Source organism: Lathyrus oleraceus, chromosome 3, assembly GCF_024323335.1.
Source record: "Lathyrus oleraceus cultivar Zhongwan6 chromosome 3, CAAS_Psat_ZW6_1.0, whole genome shotgun sequence".
NCBI lineage: Eukaryota > Viridiplantae > Streptophyta > Magnoliopsida > Fabales > Fabaceae > Lathyrus > Lathyrus oleraceus.
The window spans coordinates 506,480,872-506,499,021 of NC_066581.1; the positions used below are offsets into that span (position 1 = coordinate 506,480,872).

Here is an 18,150-nt window from a genome sequence, read left to right on the forward strand (position 1 = left end):
TCTTATCTGGCACACCATAACGATATATGAGTTGATTCTTGATAAACTTCACAACCACCTGCCTGGTCACATTCGCATAAGATGCCGCTTCAACCCACTTAGTGAAGTAATCAATTGCTACGAGAATAAATCTGTGTCCATTGGACGCTTTCGGTTCTATCATGCCAATCATGTCGATTCCCCACATGGAGAAAGGCCATGGTGATGAAATCACATTCAGAAGTGTCGGTGGAATATGAATCTTATCCGCGTAAATCTGACACTTATGGCATTTCATCACATACTTGCAGCAATCAGACTCCATTGTCAGCCAATAGTAGCCTGCTCTCAACATCTTTCTAGCCATGGCATGTCCATTGGAATGGGTACCAAATGAACCTTCATGGACCTCAGTCATCAACAGGTCTGCTTCGTGTCTATCCACGCATCTGAGCAGCACCATGTCATATTTTCTCTTATAAAGCACATCGCCATTGAGGTAGAAATTGCCTGACAATTTCCTCAAAGTCTTCCTAATCTTTCACAGATGCCCCAGGCGCGTAAATCTGGTTCTGAAGGAAACACTTGATATCATAATACCATGGCTTATCATCTTTCACTTCTTCAACTGCAAACACATGAGCTGGTCTATCCAAGCACATCACAGTGATATTGGGAACTTCATTCCAAAGTTTTACCACAATCATCGAAGCAAGTGTAGCGAGAGCATCTGCCATCCGATTCTCATCTCGAGGGATATGATGGAAGTCAACCTCAGTAAAGAACGTTGAAATCCTCCTCGCATAATCTCTATATGGAATGAGGTCGGGCTGATTCGTTTCCCATTCACCCTTAATCTGATTAACAACAAGGGCTGAATCACTATATACATCAAGATGCTTGATCCTCAGATCAATGCATTCCTCCAACCCCATAATACAGGCCTCATACTCAGCCATATTATTCGTGCATTTGAAAGTTAGCCTTGCTGTAAAAGGAATGTGTGTGCCCTGAGGAGTAATAATCACTGCCCCAATACCATTTCCATTTTGATTTACAGCGCCATCAAACACCATGCTCCACCTGGAACTAGGCTCCGGTCCTTCATCGAGCGTAGGCTCATCACAATCTTTCATTTTCAAATACAGAATCTCCTCATCCGGGAAGTCATACTGAACTGACTGATAATCCTCAATCGGCTGATGTGCCAAATGGTCAGCCAAGATACTACCTTTAATAGCCTTCTGAGCTCGATACTCAATATCATACTCAGATAACAACATCTGCCACCGGGCAATTCTCCCTGTTAAAGCAGGCTTCTCGAAGATATACTTGATTGGATCCATTCTGGATATCAACCAAGTCGTATGGTTTATCATATACTGGCGTAAGCGCTTAGTAGCCCAAGCCAAAGCACAACATGTCTTCTCAAGCATTGAGGATCGAGACTCACAATCAGTGAACTTCTTACTTAAGTAGTAAATAGCATATTCTTTCTTTCCTGATTCGTCTTGCTGACCAAGGACACAACCCATTGAGTCTTCAAGAACAGTCAGATACATAATCAATGGTCTTCCTTCCACGGGTGGAGACAAAATCGGAGGCTCAGACAAATACTCTTTAATGCTATTAAAAGCTTTCTGGCAATCCTCGGTCCAATCATGAGTCTGATCTTTCCGGAGGAGCTTGAATATCAGAGCACATGTGGCAGTCATGTGGGATATGAATCTGGAAATATAATTCAAGTGGCCAAGAAAACCTCGGACTTGCTTCTCAGTTCTGGGCGCAGGCATCTCTTGTATTGCTTTGACCTTTGCGGGATCAACCTCAATGCCTCTTTCACTAACAATAAAGCCCAATAACTTGCCGGAACGGACTCCAAATGTACACTTGTTGGGATTCAGATGAAGCTTATACTTTCTCAAACACTGAAAAAGCTTCAATAGGTGCTCTACATGTTCAACTTCCGTTCTTGATTTAGCGATCATATCATCAACATATACCTCGATCTCCTTGTGCATCATATCGTGAAACAAGGTAGTCATAGCTCGTTGATACGTGGCTCCGGCATTCTTCAAACCGAAGGGCATCACTCGATAACAGAATATTCCCCAAGGTGTGATGAATGTTGTCTTCTCCATATCCTCGTGTGCCATTTTAATCTGATTATATCCGGAAAATCCATCCATAAATGAGAAGACATTGAATTTAGCCGTATTATCTACCAGCATATCAATATGTGGTAGAGGGAAATCATCTTTCGGGCTAGCCTTATTCAAGTCTCTATAGTCCACACACATTCGGACTTTTCCGTCTTTCTTAGGCACGGGCACAATATTGGCCACCCATTGAGGATATGTAGAAGTCACCAGAAACCCCGCATCAATTTGCTTCTGAACTTCCTCTTTGATCTTCACTGCCATATCGGGATGAGTTATTCTGAGCTTCTGCTTTACAGGCACGTACTCAGGTTTCAAAGGCAGGAAATGTTGCACAATATCAGTATCTAGACCAGGCATGTCTTCATATGACCAGGCAAAGACATCGACGCATTCTCGTAACAATTCAATCAACCCCTTCTTAACAGATTCTTCCAGGAGTGCCCCAATCTTCACTTCTCACATACAGTCCTCAGACCCCAAGTTGACTGTTTCCAAATTCTCAAGATGCGGCTGAATGATCTTCTCTTCATGCTCAAGTAGACGGGTAATCTCGTCAGGAATCTCTTCAACATCATCTTCTTCCGCCTCAAATACAGGGGATTCAAAGTTAGGATATGGTGTTGGGTCATTATGTTCAATGGGTTTGATCAACCTGCATAATGATTTTGGATATAAAGAGATTTAGAATTCAAACAAGGCAAATCATTATGCAGATGAAAAGATGGATTTAAATCTTATTTTTTTAAGGTTTTATGTGATCACAAATTTCATGCAAAAAGCGAAAAGGGAAAATAATTGGAAAAACCAAACATTTAACATGAATCTATTGAATGAAAATATCATTGTATTAATGCGCCAACAATGTCATCACTTCTCCCTTTGGCATGGGAGAAGGGTTTTTAAACACAATGAACATTACTTTGACTTATGGATAACTGTTGGAATATCCACAGCGACCCAATTATTGCAGATCCCCCCAGGGATGACGAAGTTGCCAGAATCCTCTTCGTCCTCTTCCAAGATAGCAGCAACCTCCTCGTCTTGACTGGTGTGGATGAAACCTCCACTCTTGAACAATCCTTGTGTATTAGAAACCCCAAAAGAATAACCTATGCCAGCCCGGGACTTGTTGACTTTCAACTCGATCATTTGCCCCAAACCAGCAGTCGCACCATGCTCAATGGACAACTTTGCATCTTTGTAAGAAATAAATGAGGGAGTTTTCTTCTCAACAGGCTCAGCAATAGATAAAGCTTGGAAAGGAGTTCCAACTTCATCCTCATCATCTATATATGAGAAGGAAGACAAATGGCTAACCAGGAGAGCCTTCTCTCCCCTACCACCACCAGCTTCTTACTCTTCACAAATTTCAGTTTTTGGTGTAGGGTGGATGTCACGGCGCCCGCCTCGTGAATCCACGGTATGCCTAGGAGACAGCTATATGATGGGTGAATATCCATAACTTGGAAAGTAATCTGGAAATCACTTGTTCCGATTTTGACTGGGAGATCAACCTCACCAATCACGGTTTTGCGAGACCCATCGAAAGCCTTCACAACTACCCCACTCTGCCTCATGGGAGGCCCCTGATATGACAACATCGAGAGAGTGGTTTTTGGAAATACATTCAACGATGACCCAGTGTCCACCAGCACATTGGACACGGCGTCATCTCTGCAGCTCATAGAAATATGTAATGCCAAGTTGTGGTGTCTTCCCTCCTCGGGGAGATCAGAGTCACAAAAACTCAAGTTGTTGCAAGCGGTAATGTTTGCAACAATACTACCAAATTGTTCTATCGTGACATCGTGATCCACGTACACCACATCCAACACCTTCTGCAGAGCCTCTCGGTGTGGTTCCGAATTTAATAGTAGTGACAATACGGATATTTTGGATGGCATTTGTAGAAGTTGGTCTACAACATTGTACTCGCTTCTTTTGATGAGCCTCAACATCTCATCACATTATTCTTTCGCATTGCCACTCGGGCCAGCAGAAGCAGGAGTTCTCAACGTAGAGGAGGGCTTAACAACAAGTGCCAAATTCAAAGTGCTCACAGCATCCCCAATCGGGCGTTTAACAAAATCAGCATCAACACTTCCTCGAGCATCGTCTTGAGGCTTCAACGGAGCTGAAAATACACGACCGCTGCGGGTCAAACCGCTAACATCAACAATGTTAACAACAAATGAAGAGGGCAGGGACACCTCTTTCCCATTTTCCACTGCCACAACGTTGTAGCGATAGGGAACCGCTTTCTCAGAGGAGTACAGTACAGGTACGGCTGGTTTGATGACGAGAGTAGGAGAAGCCTTCTGCTTGCTACCATCATACATGATGACAACAGGCTCAGGTATCCCGAATACCGGAGAAATCACATTAATTTCGGGCTCATCTTCGTCAACATTTCTATTCGGAAGGATCTCAATCACTCCTTCGTCTAACATTTCTTGCACATCTTTACGCACCTGGTGACAACCTCTTTGATTAACAGAGCATACTCGACATCAATCGTGGTCATGCTCATAATGGCTATAGTCACACAGCAATCTATGCATCTCAACCAGCGACTGTCGGATATGACTGACGTATTTCACCTTGTACTTGCCAGGGCAGCCCTGGACCATATTGACAGACTTCCCATGCTCGGGCAATGGGTTCTTCTTCACATTTGGACCTACATCCTCGAAAAACAGAATCCCACTTCTCACAAGGTCTTGCACCTTGGTCTTCAGAGGATAGCAGTTCTCTACGTCGTGTCCGGGAGCACTGGAATGATACACACAATGAAGCTCAAGCTTGTACCACCACTGAGGTTTGGCAGGTACAGCAGGAGGGTCTCACGGAGTGATCAACTTTCTATCAATCAACGACGGGTAGAGTTCAACATAGGTCATCGGAATTGGATCAAAGGTGACCCTTTTCCTCTCATAGCTGGTGCTGGCACTGTTGTTATTGTTGTTTCGAGGCTGGTAGGCCTGCTGCGGTGGACGCTGTTGTTGTTGTTGTTGTTGTTGTTGATATTGTTGAGTTTGCGGTTGTTGATAATGTTGAGCTTCCCTGAAAACAGGTGCTATATGAGCCACCTGATGCAGATTGTTGACCGGGCGGGTAGTCTTCCTCTGCACAGAGGGTCTTCTATTGACATGGGAAGACACGGCATGTGCCTCTCCCTCCTTCTTCTTCGCAAAGCTTCCATATCTCTTTGCCGAAGAGCCTTCATCTCGGGTTAAGCGTCCTTCACGGACCCCCTCTTCCAATCTCATTCCCATATTCACCATATCGGTGAAGTATGAGGGAGCACTGGCTATCATCCTCTCGTAGTAAAACGAGCTCAAGGTCTTCAAGAAGATCTTGGTCATCTCTTTTTCCTCTAGGGGAGGCACTATCTGAGCTGCCAATTCGCGCCATCTCTGGGCGTACTCTTTGAAGGTCTCCTTATCCTTTTGCGACATCGCTCTCAATTGGTCCCTATCCAGGGCCATATCCATACTGTATTTGTATTGTTTGACGAAGGCCTCGCCAAGATCGTTGAAAGATCGGATGTTCGAACTCTCCAAACCCATGTACCACCGGAGAGCGACACCGGACAAACTGTCCTAGAAATAATGGATGAGCAGTTAATCGTTGTCAGTCTGTGTTGACATCTTGCGAGCATACATCACAAGATGGCTGAGTGGGCATGTGTTTCCCTTATACTTCTCAAAGTCAGGCACTTTGAATTTAATAGGGATCTTCATGTTAGGCACAAGGCACAACTCAGCAGCACTTTTACCAAAGAGGTCTTTCCCCCTCAAAGTTTTCACTTCCTTGCGAAGCTCAAGGAATTGGTCCTTTATATCATCCATCTTTTCATAAACGTCCGAGCCCTCGGATGGCTCAGAGTGGTAGATGGTATCTTCGACCCTTGGTAACATGTGCACAACGGGAGGTGGCACAGAAAGGACCGGGCTAGATGCCGGCAGAGAAGCAAGAGTAGGGGCGAAACCCTCTGGTACAAAGTTGGGGGGCATTCCCCAAGGGAACTCGGCTGGCATAGATGGTGCAAAATGAGCCGTTGCAGCAGGCACAGTAGAGGTCACGATCTCGGAGATGACCGTCCTCTGGGGAGGAGTTGAGGGCGTTGGAGAAGACTGGCTCTGAGCGGCCAAGAATGACTCCATCAAGGCAGTCAACCTGGCTACTTCCTCCTTCAGCTCACAGTTTTCTTGTTCTAGATGATCCATCAGTCTTGAAGAATTGGCTCTGGTGTAGTACCGGTGAGTCAGCTTGTCTTCAAAATAAATGAAGAACACAGAGTTAAACCAAAGGACAAGAAGCCAAGAACAAAACCTGCTTATGCACATGATGCATGCAATGCTCGTGCATATGATTTATTTTCTTTTATTTCAAAGGAACTTCAAAGTTCTATTTGTAAATTTTGGAAATATTAAACACTTATCATATATGGAAATATCTTGTTACTAATATCTGGAAAATAGTTTTACGTCAAAGAAGTACAACATGGGTAGCTAGACAAAAATACAAGAGAAAAGGAAAATGATCATCCCATGGATCCCTAGAAGCAATCGTCTAAAGCTAGAGAAACCGGAAGATAAGATGCACGAAGCCTCTTCACTTCCTCCTCATAGGTTGCCTCCATATCTGCCTTCTCCTTGGCGAGTCGATCGTACTTCCTCTTCCAGAACCTAGAAGACTAAGGAAGTAGAGACGTCCATGCATCATTAGGATCATCAATAACCTGATGCTCGAGGAACTCAATCAAAGCATCCTTCTCCTTAATCTGCTGAAGCAACTCTTCTCGTTCGCGGATCCAAGCACGTGAACGGTCTTCGTCTCTCAACTCCTATACTCCTTGATTAGGGAGGGTTGAAGGCTCAGCCATAATCATAGGTGTAGGTCTTGGATACTCGTAAGGCATGAGATACTCAGACGCTCTCTTCCTAACCCAAGCGGTGTAAAGCTCTGAAGCGACACAATCCTTAGGACCCAATTCCTTCCTTCCTTTCCTATGAATCTTGCGCCAAGCGCGGACCATTCTGCCCTTCAAGTTTTGGGGATTTTTACCCTCCTGAAAGAACACACCCTCTAACAGAATGTTATTAGGTTTATCCTTTAGGGGGAACCCAAGCTGACGACGTGCCAAAACAGGGTTGTAGTTAATCCCACCACATGTACCAAGAAGAGGTACATTGGAGAATTCACCACAAGAGTCGATAATCTGCACATCATCATACACACGATTGTACCAAGAAATATCATCATTAGTGAGAGACATAAGTCTCGTGGACCACCGTAGACATCCCTTGTTCTCCTTGAAGGCGACCGTCTGCGGTAAGTGAGAAATAAACCACTTATACAACAGAGGCAAACAACACACAATGGCACCACCACCCTTTGCATTCCTCATGCACAAAGAAAAATAAGCGTCACCCAACAAAGTCGGAACGGGATTAAGGGTAGAGAAAATCCCAATAGCGTTCACATCCACAAACTTGTCGATGTTGGGGAACCACACTAACCCATAAATGAGAAGTACAAATATGGCTTCAAAGGCGTCCTCACTCATGGCCTTCCCATACATAATAGCTTGAGCAATGAGGAACTCAGAAGGGAGACCTTGAATTCCACCTTTGGTAGTCATATGAGCACCAACCAGAGATTCATCTATATGCAACATGTCTGCTATCTCTTGAGAAGTAGGAATACTCTCCAAGCCACTGAACGACAACTGGTCTATAATTGGTATACCCATAAGATACGCATACTCCTCAAGCGTGGGCAAAAGCTGAAAATCCGGAAATGTGAAGCAACGGTACAAAGGTTCGTAAAATTGCACCAATACACTCATTGGATCTAGTAAGAAGAGGAAGAAGCTTCCCAAAGCGATCCTTAAAACCCAATGGATCTAGTACATAGGATGTCAGATTCCTTAACTCTTTCAAATCTGGTTGTCTGAAGCTGTACTTCTTTCCATGTCTGAAAATTTGCAAAATAGACCTCTTAAGTTGCTTGAAAACTTTCCTCATTATTGATGATATGGATGCAAATGGGTGCATGAATGCATGAATGCAACAATCACACTCAAGGATCAAGCAAAGCACACCAAACAAAGGTCATGGGATGGATCATGTCATCCTTAATATCAATCATCCATTTTGGTGGATTATGGTTTACACCTTATCGACACCCAAGTTCCATTGATATTAAGGATACAAGAATGGATCAACCACGAATCAAGCGTTTGTTGCAAGTCACGAGCATGGAGTCTCGGTTAAGAACCACCCAAAGGGAGTGTACTAGGGTTTAACCTGCCAAACATGTTCTACAAGAGGTTCCCATAGTCATAATCCCATATTTCGGATATTATCGGATAAACGACTACTCGTATTCCAAAAATAGTCTCAAGAGAGACTCTTATGAGTGTAGTATCGCGTAACAATCGTATCAAATCTTACACTTGAATGACTTTCGCACTACATCCTAAGAATAGGCCAAGATGGGCTTGGTAAACTAAGGTCCTTGGCTTCTAAGGTGTATATTGGAAAGAGTAATGTCTAACCACAACTACTTGTGTGACATTATTGATCCCAACATGACCTCCACCAAGTGAATGGACTTGCAAGTCAACTTGCTAAGGAATAACTCCACACAAGTCAACAAGACTATGCCATTCTCCTATCCTAAGTGCACTCGAGTTCGGGCATAGAACTCATCTCACAAAGATCACCAAGCATACAAGGAATTAAATATTCAAGCAAATCAATCATTACATACAATACAGTAATCCCAAATTGCACAAAAATATGTCACAAAACAATACAATACAACACAAATGAAAAGTAGGCAAAACCCACTAGGCAAAAGTCTTAATCCCCAGGAGAGTCGCCACTTTTCTGTAGCGGGGTATTCGTTACCATTAGAGATATTGACTAAATCCAAGGTAAATCATACAAGTCGAGTCGCCACCGCACTTCTATTTATCCAAAGGAATGGTTAGAAAGCGAACAAAAACCTAAAAGTTTTATCGAATCAAAAACTAGTAAAAGAGAGTCAGAGATCTGGGTAAGGGGGTTGGTTATGCAATGGGAAGGTGTTAGGCACCCAAAACATCCTAGGTACTCCTAGGGAGACCTTTTCAAATGTGTTGTAAGGTTGTTGTTTTGTGAAAAAATTGTTTGTGCAAACATGATTGAAGAGATGAGAAGAGAGTATACAAGTTATTTACATTTTGTGTTTGGATGGATAAACCCATTACCTACGTACCATCTTAAAAAAGATTAGGATCAAAACCTCGTAGTTCGGGGTAAAAATCTCAAAATGAGTTGGTGAATTGATTGGTCCAAAAGCCTTAAGGTCTTTTGTTATCCAAGGGAGAAAACTCAACCTAAAACCACAAATCCACCATGTGAGGATAGCTTCAACATGCTAGTGAGGGGTTAACCCTATAATAAGCATGGAAGACTCATTGTCCATCACTAAGGGTATAGGTGAGTATTACATCTACCACAAGGATAACTCAAACCTAATAGCTAATGGTTATGAAAAAATTATTAATAAAGTGGCCATTGAAACCACAAAAAGATATTTCAATGAGTGGTATTTACCAATGAAAAGTATTTACAAAAAATGGTCAAAGTTGACTTAAAGATTCAATTCAAAATAAGTGTTATGAAAAGAGAGTTTGAAAATCAAAAACATAAGGATTAGGTTTCTAATGTTGAAAACAAGTGTTAAATGTTTGCACAAAAGTTTTGGCTTGGGTTAGAGTGGAGGGAAGAAGAAGAAAGGCTAAAGTCCTAAGCATACAAGAAGTGAGGGATAAAGAATAAGACCACAATGGAGTTCCTCTCTTGAGATCATATTGATGATCCAAGTAGCTCCCATCCTTTGGAATAAGCAATCACACAAAGTATAAACTCAAGTAATCAATCAAATGGACTCCTGGAAAGACTTCTCAATGTATCTTGGATCTCTCTCTCTTAGGAGCTCATGGCAATGGTTCCTCAATTTGGCTCAAGTGGGAATCCCTAGCACAAAGAAACACACACATCAAAAGGTTCAATTTACAAATCAAAGAATGGACAAGAGGGAGTTTAGAATATGGTCCTTTCAATGTTCATCTTCAAACTTTAAGCATTCTAAAGGCATGAGGCCTAGTTGCTCTTTGACATTTAAGCATTCTAAAGGCATGAGGCCTAGTTGCTCTTCAACTCCATTAGCTTGGGTAAAGTCCTAAGATCTAGGTCCATTTTGTCCAACTCTTTGCATTTGGTTCACAACAAACAGACAAACACAAGCACAAAAGATATATACACAATTATATGCTCAAGTGAGCAAAAGGCAAATCGCATTAGCATAAACATGTGCTCAAGTGAGAAAAGAGAAGAGCAAATGAATAATATATACAAGAATAGTAAATTGCGAAAAGTAAAGTGCAAAAAGTAAATGTTAATGGTTAATAGTTAATGTTAGTAGTTAGTGTGCCATAAGGCAGATTTAGCGCTATGTTAAGCAATCGTAATTGGACTTATGTAGAAGTCACAACTATCTGAGGCCGGTCAATAATAATGTAGGCAACAACACAAGTTAGAAGTCTTGATTAGTGAACCAAGTTCCAACAACTTGCCATGCCAAAAAGAAGAAGAGAATTGATCTTGTATTGGTTTAAGTCCTTTGCATGATTTAGGAAACAACCTATCCTTAATGCAAAGCCATTCACTTGATCAATTGATCAAGATGAATTAGATTTGAATCAAGGAAGATTAAGTTTCCCTAATCAATGCTAACTTATCAACCTTCAACTCATTGATCAAAAAAAGAAAAAGAAGAAGAAGAAGAAAGAGATGAATAATGGAAAAGGAAATGGAAAGAATAAAGTGAAATAAAATATACCAATCCATATGTATTGACCAAATGACATTGAAAGTCAAAGTCAAACAATGAGAAATCAGAAAATGAGATGAAGATTGGAGGTCAAACAATAAGCAATTTTTTTTTGGCACTTTTAATATTAAAATAAACTTGAATTAAAAATAAAAGAAAGGTCAAACTTCAAAATCACTTCAAATCAACCTTGAAAGGTCCAAGTGATTTATCCCAGTTCAACAAGGTTAAACAAAGTTTGACAAAAAATTTCAGCATTTTTAAAAGTCAGAAACTATTTTTAATCAATTAAAAATGAATAAAAATAACCTAATTGAACTAAAATCTCAAATAAATCTCAAATCAATTAGAAAATTGATGAGAATATTTTTCATAGATCCATCATCATTCAAATAGGTTAGGAAAATATTTTTGTATTTTTTGAATATCAAAAACTATTTAAAATGAATTAAAAATAACCAGAAAAGAGAAAATTCACAAAAAAATATCAAATGATGGAATAAAAAATATAAAAAATCAAAATTAGAAACTAGAATTTATTTGGAGAAGAATGCAATTGGTCCCATATTTTTTGGATTAAAAATGAGAGAGATATGATTTTTTGAAGTTTAATGAAATAAAAGAAATAAAATAGAAATTACAAAAATCAGGAAAAAACCACAAGCGTCTGATCAAGCCTCATTAATTGACGTGGCTGATCAGACGGATGTGAGATGCGCGCGCATGGTAGGCATGAGTCAACTGACAAAACATCCAGTATTAGTGAAAGTCATAAGATCCAAAGGACACGATTCAATTTGGAAACATGATCAAACGGTCTGGATTTAAACTAGTGAACGGACGGTGGTGTACACCACCGTCTTCTCCGGCGAGCACATGAACTCCGGCCAGAGGTGCAGGTTCACAAACCTCAACCAAAATTCACGATCCATACATCAAAATGAAGCTGGGGTGATGTACATCACCCCTGTAACCTTGAATTGTACTCAAGCTTTCTATAGAGTAAGAAATCTGAGCTGGAAAATTCAGGTATAAAAATTACAGTTCATTAAAGTGCAAAATTAAAGCCACCACTGGCTTGCCTCTCAAGTGAGGACTTCAGAAAACACATTGGCCGGGAAAATAAATCATGGAACAAGGAGATTCGAAGAAAAAATCAATTGGATCATACCTTTGAATTGAGAAGATTTGAGCTGATTTCTTTGCTTCCTTTTGCCAAATAGAAGTACAATGGACTAAAGGATGAAGGTCTAGGAACTTTAGATCCAAAGATTCAACCAGATTTAGTTGAATTTCAGATCTGAAAAATTTGAAGAAAAGTGAAATAGTTCCTTTGGTAATGGTTTATGGTTTCAGTTGTGCAGCATCTCAGGCGCCATTAGGTTGGATTTCAAGTGAAGCAAGCAAGTGTATTTATAGCAAGAGCTGATGCAATGCATGATCAAACCCGTGTGCATGTGAATTGGATCCTCCATGCATGGGCCTGTACAGGCGCATGTGAGGCCCAAAACTTGGTGCAAATGCAATCTAAAATGAATGTGAGATGGTTTGGACGTGTAGGTTGGAGTGAATTGGCTTGTGTGATGAATTTCAACATGTTATGCATAATCATGCCTAAAACTTCTCCTCTTTGAAAATGCCATTTGCCAAATCCAAACATGAGCATGTGAGTAATGGTTGGAAAGGTCTTGATGTAAGGAACAAATGTTATGTTGGGCAAAAATCCATTTGAAGTGTGGAAATTAGTAAATTTTGAATTTAAAGTGTAAGGTGCAAAACATGCAAAGGCAAAGTTTCCAAATTTGGCCAATGTTCAAGCCCTTCTGTTTTGATGATGCAAGCCTCAAATGAAAAAACCTCCAACATCAAAGTTATAGATCTTTTCAATAAAATCAAAATGGAATTAAATTTTGCATCGTTTGGATTTTTGATGAAAGAGTTATGGGCACTTGAAGTTGGACTTTTTTACCTTTCAATGCATTTGGTCCAAAATGACCTATAATGTTTTGCATTATCACATGTATTTCCTTTGAGATTTTGAAATTTTGTTCAACATAACATTTGAAGTAGACATCTTAAGATTTCCAATGCATTTGATCCCACCTTAAAATCATAAAAAACTGAATGAGTTATGTTTTTGGGAATGGATGATGACCTTCCAATCTCCAAATCAATTTTTGATGAACATGAAAGTTGTTCATATTGTTCTTAAGAACATTTTTGCTTTTGGGATGATCTCCATTTGACCAACACATAAAAAGTTAGATCTCAATATATTTCAAAATAGTCAGATGAATTGACTGATCAACTTCTCAAGTCCACAACTCATATCTTGATGAATTGATGATTGAGGACACTCAAATAAGTTCAAATATGCATGAAATGATGAATTAAAGAACTTCCCTTGATTGTATTTGATCATGGGCTGAGGTTGCTTTAAGAGCAAGGCATTGTGGTACACAAGTGAATTAGGGTTTCCTTGGGGAACAAACCTCAAACCCCTTGACTTGCTTTGATCAAAATGATTAATTGAGATGCTAGGGAGGCATATTTGATGGAGGAGAGCTTTGGGAACCATTACCATGCTTGCTTTCCTCTTCTTTTGAACTTTTCATGGCACAAAGGATCTCCTTGAAGCCTTTGACCTTGTGATTGCTCAAGCTACAAACAAAAGATGTTAGTGACATATTTTTGTGCTTTTGGTTAGTAAACAAAATAAGAAAAGAAATAATATACATTTCAAGCATGCTTGGTGATCTCAAACCACTCACAAGAGGTCCCACCCAAAGGTATAGAGAACTAAGATGCTTATGATCCTTGAGGCTATGCAAATGCAATGTTATGATGCCATGAGGGATCTTAGGGTCAAAATTGGGGTCTTACAATGCACTTATTGAGATACTTAAAGACGAAGTGACAAAGAGACAGAGAAAGATGGAGGTTTCATCTTCTAGCATGCCTCAGCCTTCAGTTGCTTGGAAGAAGATTGTTGATCAGCTTGTCCTCGAGAAGACTCAGATGAAGACTTCTTATGAGACCTAGATCCGTCGCATTCGAAGGAAGTACGCGCCTTCAGCTAGGTCTTTTGACATTGTTGTTAGGATCCTTAGGATGACTAGTCTCCTTTTCTCTTGTATTTTCCATTTGGTTTCTGAAATTGTACTCAATGTAATCCTTCCAATTATATAAATGAAAAGAGATTTTTGGTCATATAAAAATTATTGCAATTGTTGATATATATGTATTTGCAAAAGATATAGTAAGTTCCTTGAAAATAAAAATAAATAAACAATGAAATTCTGGTATCAGATACGAGATGTCGAAGGTAATGTCACGACACTAATATCTGAACAACAAGTAAAATATGAACAAAATAAAAATTAGGAAACAATTGAAAAACGACACTACCAATTGTTAACCCAGTTCGGTGCAAACACACCTACGTCTGGGGGCTACCAAGCCAGGAAGGAAATCCACTAAACATAATTAGTTCAAAGACTCTCAACAAACAACTTTAAGTTACAGTCTTTTCACCTAATCTCTATCCGTGTGATTTCTATCTAAGAACTCTTAGACATGAGACCCTACTCACTCCCCCTCAATCACAACAGTGATACTAGAACAAATACCAAAAAGAAAGAAGACACCCTTCAAGGACACACACTTGATCTTGCTTAAAAGCTTCAATCAAGTAAACAAATACACTCGTACTTCAAAGTTTAGAGTGAACAAATTACAACTCAAAAAACTCAGTCCAATTCACACATCAACGAGATGGATGAATGGCTCACAATTCACAAACTCACACAAGACTAAAACCCTAATTCTATTTATTGCGTATTCCCTAAGAAATAATAGCGAATCATTCCTTTTTGGGAAACAGAATATTTTGGCTTTAAATAGAATTACTCCTTGAATAATGCATGCAATCTCCACATAAGCACACAAAGACTTACATAAAAAGCGCAACAAAAAAATACATAACATTTAGACTGAATGTTCTGTATGCACATGTCGTAACATCGGGTCTGACATCTTGAATAAATCCTGCACAACCATATCAAACAACCTGCAAAAAGCTGATATCACATGTCAAGACTACAAGCGTGACTTCTTGTGATAACACTATGTTTTACCAAAATTGATGCCAATTCATAGAACCAACAAACTCCCCTTTGGAAAATTTTGGCTAAAATAAACAATAGAACACACGTTCACAAGAGATCAATTAGAGCATCAGTTCAGCAGCAGAAAAAAACATACACACGTCACTACCAAAAACAACAACTAGTAAGCACACAAGCACTTGCACATACAACACTAGTAAGAACCAAGTGCTTGTACTCTCCCTCAAGTCCATGCAACTTCCCAGAACACAAAAACTCCCCCTTAAGCCAGTCCACAACAAGCAACAACCACACTGCTTCACACAAGAAGAACACAGAGAATTCTCCCCCTGTGCCAAACAAATAAACACCAGAAAATTCCAGAAAATTCTTCCCCTGTATCAGACAAACAACGCAACAACAATACTACAGAGCTAAGCCAAGATACTCAGCTACATCTACAACTACTTCTCCTCCTTTTTAGCCAAAAAAGACCAAAGAGACAAAAATAAATGTCTATCTAGTCATTAACCGAAAAACCAGAAGTTAAAGAGTTACAACACCAAGTACATACACAACTGAGGAATGCTGAGAAAAAAACAAAAAAACACACAAAGAAATCCACCAAAACAACAAAAAACCAAGAAAAACCATCAAAACAAGAGGGACCAAAGCCAACAGAGCTACTCAGTAGAGCTTGAGTTTGCAGCTTCTTCAGCAGCACTAGAATCAGAATTGCCACTCGCATCATCATTGTCAGTAGACCTCTCATTAGAAGTGTGGGCTTCAACTTCTTCTTCATGGCTGACATTAGCATGTTCAACATTTTCACCCTCAGCCTGCTCCAAGCTTTCAATCAAGGCTTCCAAAGATTGTTTTCTAGCTGTGGCTACCCTAATCCCTTCACCTAGCTCTTTGCATGTCTCCTTAAGCTCAGCAATTGCTCCAACTTTTGAGGCAGGTCTCTTCATGACAGATGTCATGACAAAATCCTCGACATGACTGCCTTCAAAGAGTTTGTAGTGCACAGACAAAGTTGGTTTTCTCCTACTAGGTAAATCATTTGAGCATAGAATACCAGGATGTTGGTTCAAGATAATTCCACATATCATAGAGGGAAAAGCAATTGGTAGCTTAACTGCATTAGTAGTTGCATGCTTGATGATTTGATCAAACATAAATCTACCATAGTCAAATTTCACTTTTGTCCCAATAGCAAAAATAAACCTCCCAAGAGTATTAACAATGGTGGAGATATGGTTGGTAGGGACCCAGTTAGCAGCTCCTATTTTATGTAGGATAGCATACTTGATAGTCAACTTCTCAGCAGGAAGATGCTTTTTGAAAGGCCAAACTTTCACCTGCTTAGCTGTAATCTCTCTACATACCTGATTGTCTGTAACCTCTAATTCTCCTACACCCTCATTTTTTCTGCCTAGAAAATTATTAATAACAGTTGGAGAGAATGTTATACACTTACCCCTCACGTACACCTTGTAGAACTCCTTGCTGTTCTTATAAGAAATATCCTCAGGAATATTAACAATAAATTCCTTGACTAAACCTTTGTAGCATTGAGAGAACCCAACAACAGTCTTCAAAAGCCCAACAACTTTTATCAGGTCCATGACCTCCTTGACATCAACAACATCTTTTCCCAATTCCCTTTCCACAGCTACCCTTCTCTAAATCACAAATTTTCACTTAGCAGCTCCATCCTCAAGATGGAAGGAGATGTTATCCAAATGAGCAACAGGTACATCAACAGGAGACTTCCTAACAGTAGTTTTCTTAGTAGGTGAGATGTCAGGGACATCTTCCTCAACATCCTCTTCAGGCTCAGAATCATCTCTGACCTTCCTATTCTTTACTTTAACCTTGCTCCATGTTTTGGAGGGACCAATATCAGCAGTCTTCTTAGCTTTTCTAGCTGACATAAGTTCAGCCACATATTTTCCTTTGTGTGTCTTCATGCGTTTAGCCACACTTGGCTTTATGTGATGAATCAAGCTTTCCTCTTGATCATTAGAGCTTCCATCCTCTAGATCAATCACAACATTTGCATCATTATGCTTCTTAGAGTGGGAAGCATTAGCAGTGTTAGAGGCCACAAATTTCCCTTTTTCAGACACAGTTTGCCCTAGAGAGCGCAACCCTTCAGCAACCAAGTGCTTTTCAGAACTGGAGGAATCATCACCCTTACCACTAGGTTGTTCAACCTCAGGAGAGAGATACATTTGAGCAAGGGGAGTAGAAACTCCCTTCACATAGTGACCTTCATTAATAATTCTAGTAACTAGGTCTCTTATAACATGATTAGTATAATGTGTTCCTTCCTTAGAATTAGTGACATGAGTTGAACCAGACGGAATACTAGAGGGATTACCTTGATTGGAACATGCAATGGCGAAGAAGATGTTGCGAGCAAGTTACTATTGGATGACAATGGAATCCAACTGTTGCAAGTTTGTGAAGAAATGCCACAAGTGTCAAATTTATGCTGATAAGATTCATGTTCCTCCAACACTATTGAATGTTATTTCTTCCCCATGGCCCTTCTCCATGTGGGGAATTGATATGATTGGGATGATTGAGCCCAAAGCTTCAAATGGACATCATTTCATTTTAATGGCAATTGACTACTTCACAAAATGGGTTGAAGCGGCATCGTATGCAAATGTAACCAAGCAAGTTGTTGTAAGGTTTATAAGGAATCAGATCATATACCGTCATGGTGTGCCAAGCAAGATCATTACTGATAATGGATCGAACTTAAATAACAATATGGTGGAAGCTCTTTGCAAAGACTTTAAGATTGCACATCATAATTCTTCTCTCTACAGACCTAAGATGAATGGGGCCGTTGAAGTGGCAAATAAGAACATTAAAAAGATTATTCAGAAGATGGTTGTCACGTATAAGGATTGGAATAAGGTGCTCCCTTTTGCTTTGCACGGGTATCGAACATCCATACACACTTCAACAGGGGAATCCCCTTTTTCTCTTGTATATGT

At 40.1% G+C, this 18,150-nt stretch overlaps 1 protein-coding gene across 1 annotated transcript; it reads right to left on the reverse strand.

Annotated features, from left to right (window-relative positions):
- Positions 1-15,819: 15,819 nt before the first annotated feature.
- On the reverse strand, positions 15,820-16,764 carry LOC127131863 (uncharacterized). Its single transcript, XM_051060754.1, has one exon. It carries the CDS (start codon positions 16,762-16,764, stop codon positions 15,820-15,822), a length of 945 nt encoding a protein of 314 aa, XP_050916711.1.
- Between the last annotated feature and the right edge of the window lie 1,386 nt (positions 16,765-18,150).

Excerpts from the sequence above, each read along its gene's own strand:
- LOC127131863 (XM_051060754.1), bottom strand. The coding sequence starts at position 16,764 with ATGGACCTGATAAAAGTTGTTGGGCTTTTGAAGACTGTTGTTGGGTTC.